The sequence below is a fragment of the Diplotaxodon limnothrissa genome, linkage group LG18, assembly GCF_057381915.1.
Source record: "Diplotaxodon limnothrissa isolate DT_005_m linkage group LG18, D_limnothrissa_male_GT1.1, whole genome shotgun sequence".
Lineage (NCBI taxonomy): Eukaryota > Metazoa > Chordata > Actinopteri > Cichliformes > Cichlidae > Diplotaxodon > Diplotaxodon limnothrissa.
Window position 1 is genome coordinate 40899521 of NC_140613.1, and position 14426 is coordinate 40913946.

Consider the following 14426-nt stretch of genomic DNA (forward strand, 5'->3'; position numbering starts at 1 on the left):
CTTGTTAAAATGAAGTAGTTAAAATGTAACCCAGTTAATGTAGTTGAAATGAATAGAGGTCTGAGGAGGTGTTTGGAAGGTATAGTGTTAATAAGAGAGATGCTAGGGACAGATGGTATTGGATTTTGTAAATATTGTGGAGATGACTGTGGTGAACACTTACAGAAGAGGGATGAACAGAGGGTGGTGCACGAAGGTAAATTACAGCTGCAAGAGTTAGGAGACCGCAAGGTCGTGTCAGGGGAGAATGTAGGTGTGCAACATCAGATGGTAGACTTTAGAATGACTTTGGACATCACGAAGAGGAAGAAAGTAAAGGTAGAATCAAGGATGAAATGGTGGAAGTCAAAGAAAGAAGAATGTTTCACAGAGTTCAGGGAGGAGTTGAGACCGACTCTGGGTGGTAGGGAAGAGTTATCAGAAACTAAACAGGTCGGGGAAGTCTGTTTCGTACATCCTCTGGACAGAAGAATGAGGACAAGGAGATTTAGTGGAGGAATGAGGAAGTACAAGAAAGTATTCAAAGGAAGAGGTTAGCAAAGAAAACGTGGGATATTAAGGAAGCTGAAGAAAGTACAAAGGAGTACTGAAAGGCTAGGTGTACGGCAAAGAAAGAGGTAACAAAGGCAAAGAAAATGGTTTATGTTGAGTTGTATGTGAGACTGAGTATTAAATAAGGACAAAAGGACTTGTTTCGACTGGCTAGGCCAGGAGTGTCAAACTCCAGTCCCCAAGGGCCGGTGTCCTGAAACTTTTACGTGTGTCCCAGCTGAATAAAATTAGTAGATCATTAGCAAGACCTACTCATGTTACAGCAGCTCATGAGTGATGAACATGGTGCTAGAGAGGTACATTTTTCCAAACACTTACATTTATTTAAATTTACTTGAACAGGGTTAGGGGTTGCCACCTCAGCATGCAGTCAAGTTCTACTGCATCCTCAGCACTTTTAAAACAATATTACAAACCATTGTTAATATTTTGATTTCAGAAAGATTCTTTCTTTTTTGTAAATTTGCATATTTTGCCCAGTTATTTTTTTGTGTTACAGTTTCTTCTCAGTGAGCAAGCAGGCCCTCAGGTCAGGCACATACAAACACACATGCACTTAAAGGCACATATACACTCTGTTATGTTATGCATTAGCACACTTCTGTGTTGACAGATGCGTGGTTTGGCCAAAGAGAAATGCCAGACCAGTCTCTACACATATTGTCCCATGTTGATTACCCAACAGACTGTACTACTGCAGTGAGAGAAATCTGTATGGATGATGTGTGTTAGAGAGAGATATAAAAAGGAAATGCTATCCATCAGTGTAGTACAACTGTGTTTTTGGTCAATATGTTTTGTTCTTTATTGTATTAAATGTTGTTCTGCATGCTAGCTTGGTTTCATGTACCATCAGGACAGTTTAGTTAGTCAGTGTAGTGGCTGGGACTTGAACAGCAGTGGAGCAGATCCTCCTAACACTGTTCTTTGTCCTCTTGGTGTGGTCATCAGGTACCTCAGGATGAATGGAGCAGCTTCTCTCCTCTAGGGAAGGAAGATGACATCCCCTGTCGGAGGATGAGAAGCGGCAGCTATGTGAAAGCCATGGCTGAGGATGACAGCGGAGATTCTGATGGAAGTCCCAAGCCCTCTCCCAAGATCCAAGCTCGGCGGGCCAGCTACCTGAAAGCCACACAGCCATCACTGACTGAGATGACCACTCTACAGTAAGCCCCTCCATTCCTCATTGGTTTATGGGTGACATACTATAAGAAACAGAAGGACCTGTACTTGCAAAGGCTTCCATTAGTAAGAGTTGCACATAGTGAGAACAAGAAATCGTCGAATTTCACCTGAAAATTAAGAACAAATTGTGGTAATGATAAAGCATCTTGCTTCGAAAGCACGGGTGTCAAACTCCAGCCCTCGAGGGCCGGTGTGCTAAAACTTTTAACTGTGTCCCGGCTGCGACACACCTGAATAAAATTAGTAGGTCATTAGCAAAACTCTATAGAACTTGACTGCATGCTGAGGTGGCAATTCAGCCATTCACTTACAATTACTTAAATTCGCTTGAGTAGAGTTAGGGGTTGCCCTCGAGGACTGGAGTTTGACACCCCTGGAAAAAGGTAAAACAAACAAAGAGACAAAAAATGTTAGGAGTGGGGAAGAGTATTTTTAAGCAGCTTAGGAGTTTCTTAAGTAGAGTTCAGGTTGCACCCCTCAAGGACAGCAGCTTATACCCCAGATGTGTCTATAGTTTGTGATGGTGATTTCCTAGACAATTGTTTCTCTACAAGGGCACACCTGTTCCAATCATTTAATTCAATAAAATGTTTACAAAACTCCAAATACGAAGTGTCTTGATGCATGCTCAACCATCCAAGTAAGGAAATCCACAAAAGTTGGTTCTGTTTATCTGGATGTAGCGTTTTCAGTGGGAGAAACGTCTTGTCACTCATCCAAGTGACTTCTTCTGTCTCAGCTGACTGCAGGTTTCCCCAACCTTTTAAACAACATATTTGCATAATGACTGAAACTCGCACTACTGGCAAACAGCTGTGAAGTGAACGTGGCATGTCTGTTATTGCCAGATGGGCTGGCCTGAGTATTTCAGAAACTACTGGGATAGAGTTTACAAAGAATGATCCAAAATTGAAACTATCCAGTGAGCACCATGGTTTGCTCATGGCCTGTTGAAAACTGTTTCTGCATCAGTAATATGTCTTCTTTGTCTGTTAATCATGTGAAACTGCACATGATTATTTGCAGCTAGCGGCTTGTTAATGCTCTCCATCAAATCCAAAAACAGCATGTTGATATATGAAGATCATAAAGGCTCCAAAATTGATCAGATTATATTTTAAATATTAGTTCAGTTCTCTTGTAAACCCCAGCTGTCGATTGTAAGTTTAGAGTGTTTATTAAGATAAAAATAAAAGCGTTCCAACATCTCACCTGTTTGTTTTTATTCAGGCATACATGTAAACTATTTTTATTAAGAGAGAGATGAAGCTTGTGTTTCTGTCATGTAGTGATTATGCTCAACTGTATGAAGCTTATTAGACATTATGAAACAGGTGATAACAGTGCTTAAGATACTTTTTGAAATTTCTTTCTTAAAGAAATCTACTACATCATGTGTAATTTTTCTTATATCATCTGTCATTTTGTATTGCAAATAAATTGCATAATATTAGCTTAGGGTGACTGGCTTGGAGGGAAAGTTAGGCTGTGATGGTTTGAAAGTATGCTGAGAAGGGATAGTTGATAAAAATGCTGAAAATGGAGCTGCTAGGCAGGAGTCAAAGACAGAGACTACACAGATAGACGGATGCAGTGAAGGAGGACATGCAGAGCGTTGGTTTGACAGAAGAGGATGTTGGGGATGGGTGAGATGGAGGCAGATCATCTGCCAAAGCCACGTCTAAAGGGAGTGGCATGATGGTGGTTTAGACAATGAAGATTATTCCAAGGTGGTTTGAGATATTTATTCACGCATACGTCTTCTCTTTCCCATGCTACAGAGTCAGACAAAGACACAGCTTCTCTACCTTTACATTTATACCTGTTGGTTCTCCGCATCTGATGCCACATATGATTATATTTAAGAGAGCCTCTTCTTGCTGGGGGTCTCCTGACCTCGACTCCCCTCAGACCTGCTGTCTCCTTTCCAAAAATATTCCAAGTCGCAGGGTCCACATATGTCTCACATGCTCCCCTATCCTAACCTTGACATGTGTACGTTAGGCTCAGTTCTATTTACAGAAAACAGAAAGATTTCTTAAGCCTCTAAACGTGTCCAAAGACAGAAGTTTGTTATGTGTCCATTGGTATGTGCTTGTCTCTCGTGTGCGTCTCCCTAAGGCCTGTGTCTATATTGTGTGTTTGCATGCTTACACCTATATGAGGTTATCTGTGTACATAGGTGTGTGTATCTAGTGTAGTTGGTGAAAGGAAACAAGTCAACCTATAACAGTCAGACATTGTATATAACACCTGTGTTTGCAGGATTTCAGCTGAGCACTCCCCCAAACTGCAGATCAGGAGCCACAGTTACCTGCGTGCGGTGAGTGAGGTTTCAATCAATAGAAGCCTGGACACCCTGGACCCCAAAACCCTCCTCGACCCCAAATCACTGCTGTCCTCACCCCAATACCGCTCACGCAATGAAAGCTACATGAGAGCCATGAGCACCATCAGTCAGGTTGGTTGGCATCACTGCTGTCTTTATATTTACTGTATACCCTATTCAGTCATTTCACATCAAACAGTTTTGATGTCAAACCTTCAAAGACTCATCTTTGAAGGTTGACACATCCTAATTCCATTACTGTATACCATTGCGGTTTCCTAGGATCTCACTGTTGCTGTTACAAAAACATCATGGACACGTGGACATATTTTTCCACTGGCTGACTTTTCATAGGTTCAAAAGTTGTCTTGAGCAATAGTTCTTCAGGCTTTCTGGAGATCTTTTAATGTTTATCATTGGACATTGTCTGCTTTTTCACTCGTTTATACTCAAATAGTTCAAACAAAACAAGGCACCTAACCCAAGAGATGAACTGATGTTTTGTCTAAACTTAGCAAAGAATCTGTGTTTTTGTATCATTAGGCACTTGGTGTCAAGACTGGCTACATGGCCGACAGGAGTAGGACCCAAATGCAGTACTCGAAATGAGAGTGTGAAAAAGTACCCGACAGCTCTAGGGATTCTGCAGATGATCCATGTTTTATTTCCCCTTGCAGTTGATGCACACATGCTTGCACACACACATGTGCGCACACATACATGTCTTTCATGTTGCTTCCATTGTTTCCTTTTCAGCATACTTCAGCCTGCTGTTTCTGCAACTCTCCTCTGCTTCTGGTTCACATCTTCACGAAAGTTAGCAAACTGCCATTTCCCACCAAGAGTCATGCTCATAGTTCACAAACTGTATATCATGTTAAGGATCTAATACCCTAAATTTTCTTTAGAGCCCCATCGTTAAACCTTGAAGGAGTATCTTTTGCCATGGATGTCAAATGCACCATATGGTGGGAAGATTCCCTACCCAGTGGTAGCATGTGGTAAAAGACCCATTGCTCCACAAGCAATGGTGATCACAGTCATCATTAGGTCCTAAACCCACACCTAACCTCCCAGAGGTTAGATGTTTCCTTTAGAGGAAAGGAAAACAGATTTTTTTTTATTGCTATAGTTTTGATGTAAATCGGTTAACATGGTTATTTTGGTTTTTGTGATTAACTAGTTTAAGACTTTAGACTAGGTTATGGTTGGGTTCATCACAAGTGATGACTTAGATCTCACATGGTTAAACAGTAATGGTGTTAAACATCCAATCAATCGCTGCACCCATGGCAACTGTTCTACTGATTGCACTGCCATTTAAAAGTGGCAGCAAATAAACTTTTCTGCAGGATCAACAATACTACCCTGAACCATGCGATACTTTAATAATTTCAGTGATTTGAAATTGATTTGTATAGAGGTTTCCTCATTGTCCTCTAAATCTAAACTCTAAATTATTCCCTCTGTTTGTCCTTTTCTTCATTTGATTTCCATCAGCTGAGTGAGGTGGAAGTAAATGGGCAGATTGAGCAGGTGTGTGAGCAGGTGTACAGTGAGATGCAGTCTCAGGCCATGGAGGCTGCCATGGACAGCATGGACACCATGGACACACTGCCTATGCCGGGATGCTTCCGGATGCGGAGCCACAGCTATGTAAGAGCGATTGACCAGGGCTGTGGGGAGGAGGAAGGAGAAGGAGGGAGACCACTGCTTCTGTTACCGTCCTCCCCACCACGTACATCTGCAACCACCGTCAGGACCATCCAGAGCAGCACGGGTAGGGAATTTTTTACCTTTTTTTTTCCATACAAGGGACCACTGGGAGAAAACCCTACAGTCCTTGGCTTTGAGCCTTTATGTTAATGAAAAAGTGTGAATCTCTTTGTACTGTTTGTTGAAATCTGTTGTGATATGATTTAATCACTTCAAATGCTGCTGAAGAGTAAATATCACTCATAAAGGGAAAATGGATGCTGAAGAATTGCTTTAAGGTCAGTGGTGTCTTGTGGTGAAGCTTTGAAGTGCATCACTGAGGTGACCTTTGTTTGACCAAGGTAATATATTTTCCCATTTTCACAAAAATCCTGGCTTGGAGGAAACTAGAGGGAATTTTGTGCAGCGTTGAAAATTGTTCTGCATTGCTGTGGAAGTGTCACACAATTTACTTATTGTTCTTTTTTTGCTATCACAAAAATATAAAAGATTTTGATTTCAAGACTGGTAGAAAAAATAGCTAATAGGATTTATTTTGTAATCAGTCTGTTGTGCTTAGTTATGTGGGGTGACATGCTGGCAAGGCAGACAACTTAATAGCTTTATTGTGGTCTTTTATTTGTCAACCTCACTGTAGCTTCTAGTACAAGGGTGTTACTTTAAAAAAGTAATTAATTACTATTTACTTAATCAATATTGTATTTAAAATACTTATCTAATTACTGTGTCTGAAAAGTAACTTAATTACTCAATAAGTAATTTAACTAAATGTAGGGGGTCATATGATTGTTGGGTTTTTCTCTGTATCTATGAAGCGCCTTGAGGCGACTTTTGTTGTGATTTGGTGCTATATAAATAAAATTGAATTGAACTGAATTAACTGCAATGTTCAAATGATTTAATATGAAGGTAACATGAGCAGAGAGTACAAACATGCTGAGGGATTGTCTGTGTTAGTTGAGTGAGACGGTCCAAAACTAATGTGTACACTTATGTCTGCATTTTGATTTTGTTACATACGAACAAAATGATAGCAGAAGTGCTGCCACGTGTGTGGGCAGAAAGAGAGGACCGATGTGTTTTCAGTTTGGTAGTTCAATGAAAGACTTCAGTTAGTTAAGAGTAAGGCAAAAACAATGCGTTCACGTTTGCAGTTTTGTCTTGTTATACAATATTTGAAATAAAAACAAACAAACAAAGAAAACACTACATTTTTGGAAATGTTTGTGATTGTTTTCTTGTTTGTTTGGGTTTTTTGTACTACTTGAACACTGAAGTAGCCCTCACATGAGATGACAGTGCCAGCAGTGGCCCACAGTTCATTTAAGTTTGAGACCCCTGGTCTAGGAGGTCCTAACAGTTTACACACTGTGTGTTTGTTGTGTTTGTTTGGACATGAAAAAATCCAAAGCAGACAGAGATTGGAGAGTTTAGTTTCACTTCGAGCATTAGCGCCCTTCCCCCTACTGTCACTAAATTTCATTAAATAATTATTAGGCATTGTTCCATGTAACTCTTAAGTGTTTTGCAAAAACACAAATAAACAAACAAATTAATAGTCCTCTCATTTCAAATGGTTAAAGACATTTGAATCAATTTCAAGTAAACCTTTGTGTTTTGCAACCCTTAGTAGAAGATAATGGTGGTTTTAAGTAACTGTTTTTGATTTGTTTTCCAAGGAAAAGTGAAAAACACGTGTGGCTTCTCCTCAGCCAGTTGTAATCTGGAAAAGCTCACCTTATATTTGCTGTCCCGAAAATCTTTTCAGCGCTGTTAATTCAATCTTGCAGGCCTGCTTACAAAAAATGAGAAAAAAGAGAGCTGATTATTAGCTCATCAAGTGCACTGTTACAATTTCAAAGGGCCCAATTCTAGACATGTCCATGTTTAAACTCCCTCTATTAAAATAAGAAAACAACCCAAACCGCACTGACACAATCACCCCGTCACTCAAACAACAACCCCAAAGATCTTAAACACAGAACAACTTTGCTTATTAATGTATAAATATGTTGTTGGGATTAGAACTTCAGGGCCACAAAGCTTTGCCCTACTCTTGGTTTAATTAATACTTACATAGTCTGAGATCAGACTTAAAATCACTCCCTCTGTTCATTTTTCTCCACATCATATCTCAGCGGCCTCAGACTCCACAGCGTCCTGAGAGTCTGAGGTCACTGACATAATTTCACCTGCTAAATACACAAAAAAATCTTGTTAAAAGCCACAGTTTGCACACAGTAATGTTCCCCTTTAAGCGCTTTAACATACTTAGATTTAGCATAACATGTAAACCCGTTATAACAATGTGTCCTCACTAAATTATACATTTCTTGTCCAAATCTGCCCTTCTGAACAGACCTGACCACCTTATTTAGTTATCCTGTTACTTTACCATTATATCTTTCACCAAATAATCCTCCTCAGTCACTGCTCTGTTTCCTCCATTCAAAGCCTCAGTCACACAGACACACAGGAAGCTTCTTTCTCACCACTCATTTCAGCTAATTTGCATACTGAGTCATATCTCAAGGAGTTACCATGACAAGAGAAAGACAGATTTAAATCTTACCACATTATTAAATTATTTTATTTCCTTCCTAGAGTAATCACTTGTTTTGTTCACTCGACACAAGAGCACTTCCAATTCACTGTTTTAAAACTACTTTAAGCTTTTAATCACTTTTCATTTTCATCAATGTCACTCTCTTGTCATGAAACTTTCCTGAGTTATTCCTCAACTTCAGGGTTTAAGTGTGTTCACACTATTTTAACACTGATAAACAGACTCACAGGCTCAACATGCCGTCTAATCCTCATGAGCTCTCTCGTAGTTGTAAGGTTAATGCATCTTCTGTGTGTGTGTGATTTTGTATGTTTCTTTTTGCAGTGTTTCAGACTCCTTCATAATTTTCCCACTTAACCAGTCAGTTTTCTCTTCCCCAAGTTTGCAAACCCAAATTTTGATTTCCCACCTTAAATAACAGCATTCCTTGTCTTCAGCCAATTCAACCAGAAACTTGGCCTGAAGGTTTCCAGTGATGTTAACCTATAACTTTCTTCTGACCACTGCATGTGGAAAATTGATCCAGGTCTGCTTTACACCTAAAAATGACAAACTGAGACATTTTCATTATTATCATGAGTGCTTAAACGACTCACTTCTCTCTCTCCTGCAAAAAAAACAATTTATTTCATGTATTCACCTTGATAAATGTAAGCGTGTTCTTCCTTGCGTTCATGTTATGTGGTCATGTTAATGGAGTGTAAGCTGCTTCTTCATTGCATACGTATTTTATCATCAGGTTTAACTCATGCCTCTTTGCACTGAGCTGTGGATTCAAACTATCTCAATTCTGCTTCTCCCCAAAAATAATCTCAAATGTAACCATTTGTATATGTGTTTTTTTTTACCTTTTTAACCCTTTACAGCCGATCGGAGCGGGCACGCTCCGTTTTGCGTAACTATTTTTAAATCCCGGTAGCTCTGCAACCACGTAAGCTAGCGCAATAATTTTTTTTGCATATGAAACTGGAGGAGTTGTACTTACATCTTATGCCATCAGCTTGTCCTAGGTCACAGTTTCCTTCCACATATAGCTTTGCAAAAACTGCATAAAAATCACTTGCAGCAACAAAAACATGATATTCCAGAAACACGCTTCGCCGATCTGATCAGCTGTTCATAACACTTCCTACGTCCATCAGCGCGAACTATCACATGACCGCATGACCTGCCCGAAACCGGAAGTGATGTCATTTTGCGGAAATGTAGTTTTTTATGATCGGGGCCTTATGAGCTTGTGTTTTACTTGTTATGTGTTTTAAAAAGTTATGTTTGACTTTATGACTTTCTGTGTCATTTCTGGGATGCTTAGGACTCATATTGCACTGCTGGAAATAGTTTATTTTGATGCATATGCTGTTATTTTGCAAATTTGCACTATAATATTTATTTTTGTTTTTCCTGCAGTGTATAAAAATTGGTGTATTTCAAAAATAAAACTATGAAGACACTCAAAATAAATTTCCTGTGGTGGGAAACTAGTTTGTGTAACTTTTTTGTATTTACAGTTTTGAGGGATAAGCCTCTTAAATTTCTCTAACTAGAAATATATGTTAAAAAAACAAAAACGATTTTCAATTTTTTTGTAGTTTATTGCACTTTTTTGCAATTTATGTAATTACTATGCACCTAATGCAGACATATTATTAAAGTTTGGGCTATAATGGTTGTATTGATGTATAGCAACTTGAAATGCTCCCAAAAATGGCTCCACAGCATGTAAAAATATAATATAAGCTCTGGCGAACTTGGTTCTATGGTAGGTCTTAAAGGGTTAACCTCATTGTTGTGATGTGGTGAACATTTCTAAACCTTCATAAGTTCAGCCCATATACATTCACTATATCACGTCCAGGTTCACCTCTCACTGTTCTCACAGTTTCCTGTGGGGCCTCGCAGATCAACACAGGCCCAAATCAGCTGTTTCTTCTCTCCATTCCTTCTCTCTTGATCTTTTCAGTCTTTCCTTTGAGGATTACTCCCAGCATGGCAAATCTTAAAATCAGTGTCTAGTGCTTCCACACAGTTGTTTAGAGTTCAGAGTGCATGTTCCATCAAATGTTTTCTTACATGCCTCTGCTTGAGTCGTCAGTGTTATAGTTCAGTTGCACTGTCTTTTTGCCTGCTGTTAACTCTTCAAGTACACGATGTTCTTCTCAGGATAAGGAGACAATGAGAGGTGAAGCTGTCAAATGTTAAGCCAAAGTCTGGCCTGTTTTCCTCCCAATTCTGTTAATCTATCATTTTGCCGCTGTACTCATGTTTTCAGGTTGAGTAGAGTCCACCTGTATTGACACACTAAAACCTTCAATTAATATCCTTTTCATTTCTTTTCTTAAAACATCCATTAGCTTCCTCTGCCTGGATTTTAACTCGTCTGTTTCTCTCTGGGTGCACACTTCACACACCAGCCAGTTTCCTTTTATGGGCATGCGAAGTTCCTGTCACACACACAGCTTCCTGTCACACACACAGCCGCGCAGACTCATATTTTCCTGTTTGTATTTACAGTCTACACACCCTCTAAGTCTTGATCTAAAAACAATGCACCCTTATTACACGCACACACACTTAAATATACTAAACTCTTTGGTTTTGCAAGCATTCACATCACAGTCTTCAACGTGCTCAGCAGAGCTCTTTCAGACATCAGGACCATTCTTTCAGCTCAGTTTGTAGCATCATCCACACAATACTTTCATCAGCATGTTACACTCCTCCCTGAACTTCCTTAAAAAATAAAATAAAATAAAATAAAATAAATTGTCTCACACACACACACACCATGCCCTTTTTCTCTCAACACAATGTGCACCTTTAATCTTTCATCCAAATAACAATTTTACACTTCACTTATACATTCACACATTTATATAGAACAAAAATTGCCACTGCCTGCCAAGATAAATTATTTCCATTACCATATCACAACTTCGCTTCATCTTCCTCTAGTACTAGTCATCCTACCATTTCGACTAATTTAAAAGCATCTAAGCAGAGGTTCGCCCACCTTGCTGGTCAATTGTAGCCGTTATCTGTCCGGGACAGCGGCCCGATTACTAAGTCCTATCTTAATCTATAAGCGCTTCCCGCAGCTCGACATGTACCTCATGAACGCCCAGCGTCCTGCTGGTGCCTGAAGCTTTACGTAAAGCTTACATGTGAGCCACGTTTAAAATGGTCATGCCCGGGGGCCCCGCCCCTGTCGGTCAAACAGTGCAAGAAAAGTGGTGCTTGACCACTGATTAACCCTACCTGTCGCGGGTATCACCTGAATTAAACCTGTCACCTGCAGGAAATTGCAGCGCGTCCGCCGCAAGATGGAGTCATAACACTTAGAACATTTTGCACCCCTAGGAAGTCCAACTTCCCGTCCTAAGTACTTTAAATAATTCTGGAAGCATCACTGTGGACTCTAACTGCCAGTTTATTATCTGATGCTCGGGTCGCACCCTATAATCAATGTGGGAATAAAATTCCCTCACCAAATGTCCTAATCTAATCTCTTTTCTTGGCTGACGTAACACACACATAACACACCAATTTAGAATTCATCCAATGTGCACAATTTTCTACAGGCTTGCGCTTACATATACTCCTTTAGACCGGTCTGTTGTCCGCCTCATATCAGATCGTACCTTAAGGTCCATATTAGTCCCCTCAGCCGCACAAGAATCCGGGTCACTGGCACCAAGTATTAAATTTGGTTCTTTTGGATTCTTTAGGGCCAAGAAAGACACGGCTCAAAAGTGGTCTTTTTACTTTAAAAAAATGATCCTTATTATACATATCTGGGATATGGAGACCTGAACACAAAACACACAACCCCAGGTCTGAAGCACAAACGGAGCCTAGTCATTTATATACTTGCTCTCTACGTCACACTTCAAGTTTCAATCAAACAGCCGAGTTGGTTTCACTTTCTAGCTGCAAAAGCACGCTCTGCAAAAGCATGTAATTTCCTGTCAGCCTGCAACCTAGTTTTACACTGAAGTCTGGGCCTCTCTTATATAAATCAGCATATAAGCATTTAAGATCATATATTTATTACCTAACAAGCCCCTTGGCCTGCGCACTCACAACAATGACTGATCGTAAATCGAGTCATGTGTGGACGTATTTTACCTCCACAAACAGCCGAGACATGGTTTGCGATACATGTGGCAAGACAGTGAGGTGTTGTGGCAACACCACTAACCTCATCAAGCACCTCAGAGTAAATCATATCACAGAATATGACGAGCGTATGTTGAGGTGAACTGAAGAGGAGGAGACGGACAGGTGCTGCTAGGGCGAGACAGACGTCTCTCACGGAGTCCTTAAGTGCTGCAGGCAGGCAACGTGTTCAAATAGCACAACTTCAGGTTCTTATTTCTATATGATAATTCTGCATTGTCAAGCGATAAGAACAAGTAATCTGATGTCCTGTAATCGTTATGAAGCTATAATTTGAGATACAAGAAACGATACAATAAATAAAATACGTTTTGTACAAAGTATCGGTATTGGATCAGTATCGTCGATACAACCCTGAATTTTACTTGGAAAATCAGTGGTATCGCACATCACTAGTGATCTTGCCTTCCAGTCCAGTCTAGAACTATGGGAGGTGGCTTTAACCATCTCAGCTGGTAGGTGACACTTGTGCCCCTCTCCCATGTACAGTTAAATCTGAAGGAACTTACGGTGAAATATCACACAAAGCTTTAAGAAGCCCAATTATGATATCTATAAAATATTCATATTAAAGTCAAAATGGATCAGAACAAGACCAAATTTTGCCTACAATAAAGCTATAGTGAAGCTACATTTGTGACCACTAAAGGCTCTGTCATAAAACTATAAAGATGTTAGACAATGTCATATCTTTCATGTTATCATAACCAAACAGGAATTTTCAGGATCACTTGAATCTTTGGTCATGGGTTAGCATCTGTTTCTCACTTTTCAGATTTGTCACACCTTTTGTAAAAAGAGGCATATTATTGCAAAACCACACCTGAAGAGTGCTGTGATGAACATAGCCTTTCAATATTCTGACCAAGGTTGTCAGTAAGTTTAACCAACCTGACACTGAGGGACAGAAAGGGTCCACGAGAACCATAGTTTCTCGTTGGCATTTAAAAGGTCCCCCTGGACAAAGATTGCCATAGCATAAAATCCCCAGAAACAGAAAGACATCACTATTCATCGACAGAGATGATTTCATGAAGGATATATATTGTTTCTTTTTAATTTTCCCCCCAGAAGTTATTCACGCTTTGTCACAAGTCACAAATGAGAATTTTAGGAAGATTAGAAATAGTGGAACCCCAATTTACAAAATAAATTCGTTCCAGAGGGTCTTTCGTAAGTCAAAGTGTTCATGAGTCGAGGCACCTTTTTCCATCGCCTTTTGAGTGAGGCGATGCTGGCTGAAGATGAAGTTCTTGGTGGAGGACCTCGCTCATATTTATCTATAATTTCTCTCTTTGTTTCCATCGAGAGCACTTTACGCTTCTTCTTTTCACTCGAATCACTTGCATGAAGTTTTTTTGGCCCCATTATGAATGAACGATAGGCTAATTGCAAACGAAAAGCACACAAAATAGCACTGCAACAACAATACGTCTTTCACGTGGAGCAGCGAAACGCAAGTACGAAAGCCAAGGAGTTATCACATGATTCAGAAGGCATTCTGGGCATTCTGGGCTCAGCCAGCGGATTTCGTTACACGGACATTTGGCCGAACCACGGGCAGAAATATTGCCGTTAAGTGGGGTCTTCGTAAGCCGGGGTTCCACTGTACATTTCTACAGATGCAGTGCACCTAACAATCATTGTCTACACTTGTTATGACTATCCTGGAAATAAAGTCCAATCGTCAACTTTTGGTTGATTACTTAGGTTTTTGTTTCATATTGTGTTTGGTTCCATAAAATAAACACTCATCGGTTGAAAAGCCTTATGAAGGGGAGATACATTTTGTGGAGTATGGGCTTTAGATGAGCTACCTCTACTGGGCCGATCATGTTTTTCTTTTGTTTAAACTGTCCTGCCCGGCAGTTTCATCAAGCAGAATCATGATCTGAATGCTCT

The 14426-nt window shown here is 39.9% G+C and overlaps 1 protein-coding gene across 2 annotated transcripts in view; it reads left to right on the plus strand.

The window, feature by feature from the left end:
* Positions 1 to 14426, plus strand: part of LOC146614183 (disks large-associated protein 1-like) — a 66245-nt gene that overhangs the window by 10764 nt on the left and 41055 nt on the right. For both annotated transcript variants that reach the window (XM_085377537.1, XM_085377538.1), the window contains exons 2-4: positions 1504 to 1718; positions 4003 to 4198; positions 5567 to 5846. In XM_085377537.1, the coding sequence (XP_085233663.1) occupies positions 1504 to 1718; positions 4003 to 4198; positions 5567 to 5846 (691 nt within the window). The remainder of the gene's footprint in view (positions 1 to 1503; positions 1719 to 4002; positions 4199 to 5566; positions 5847 to 14426) is intronic.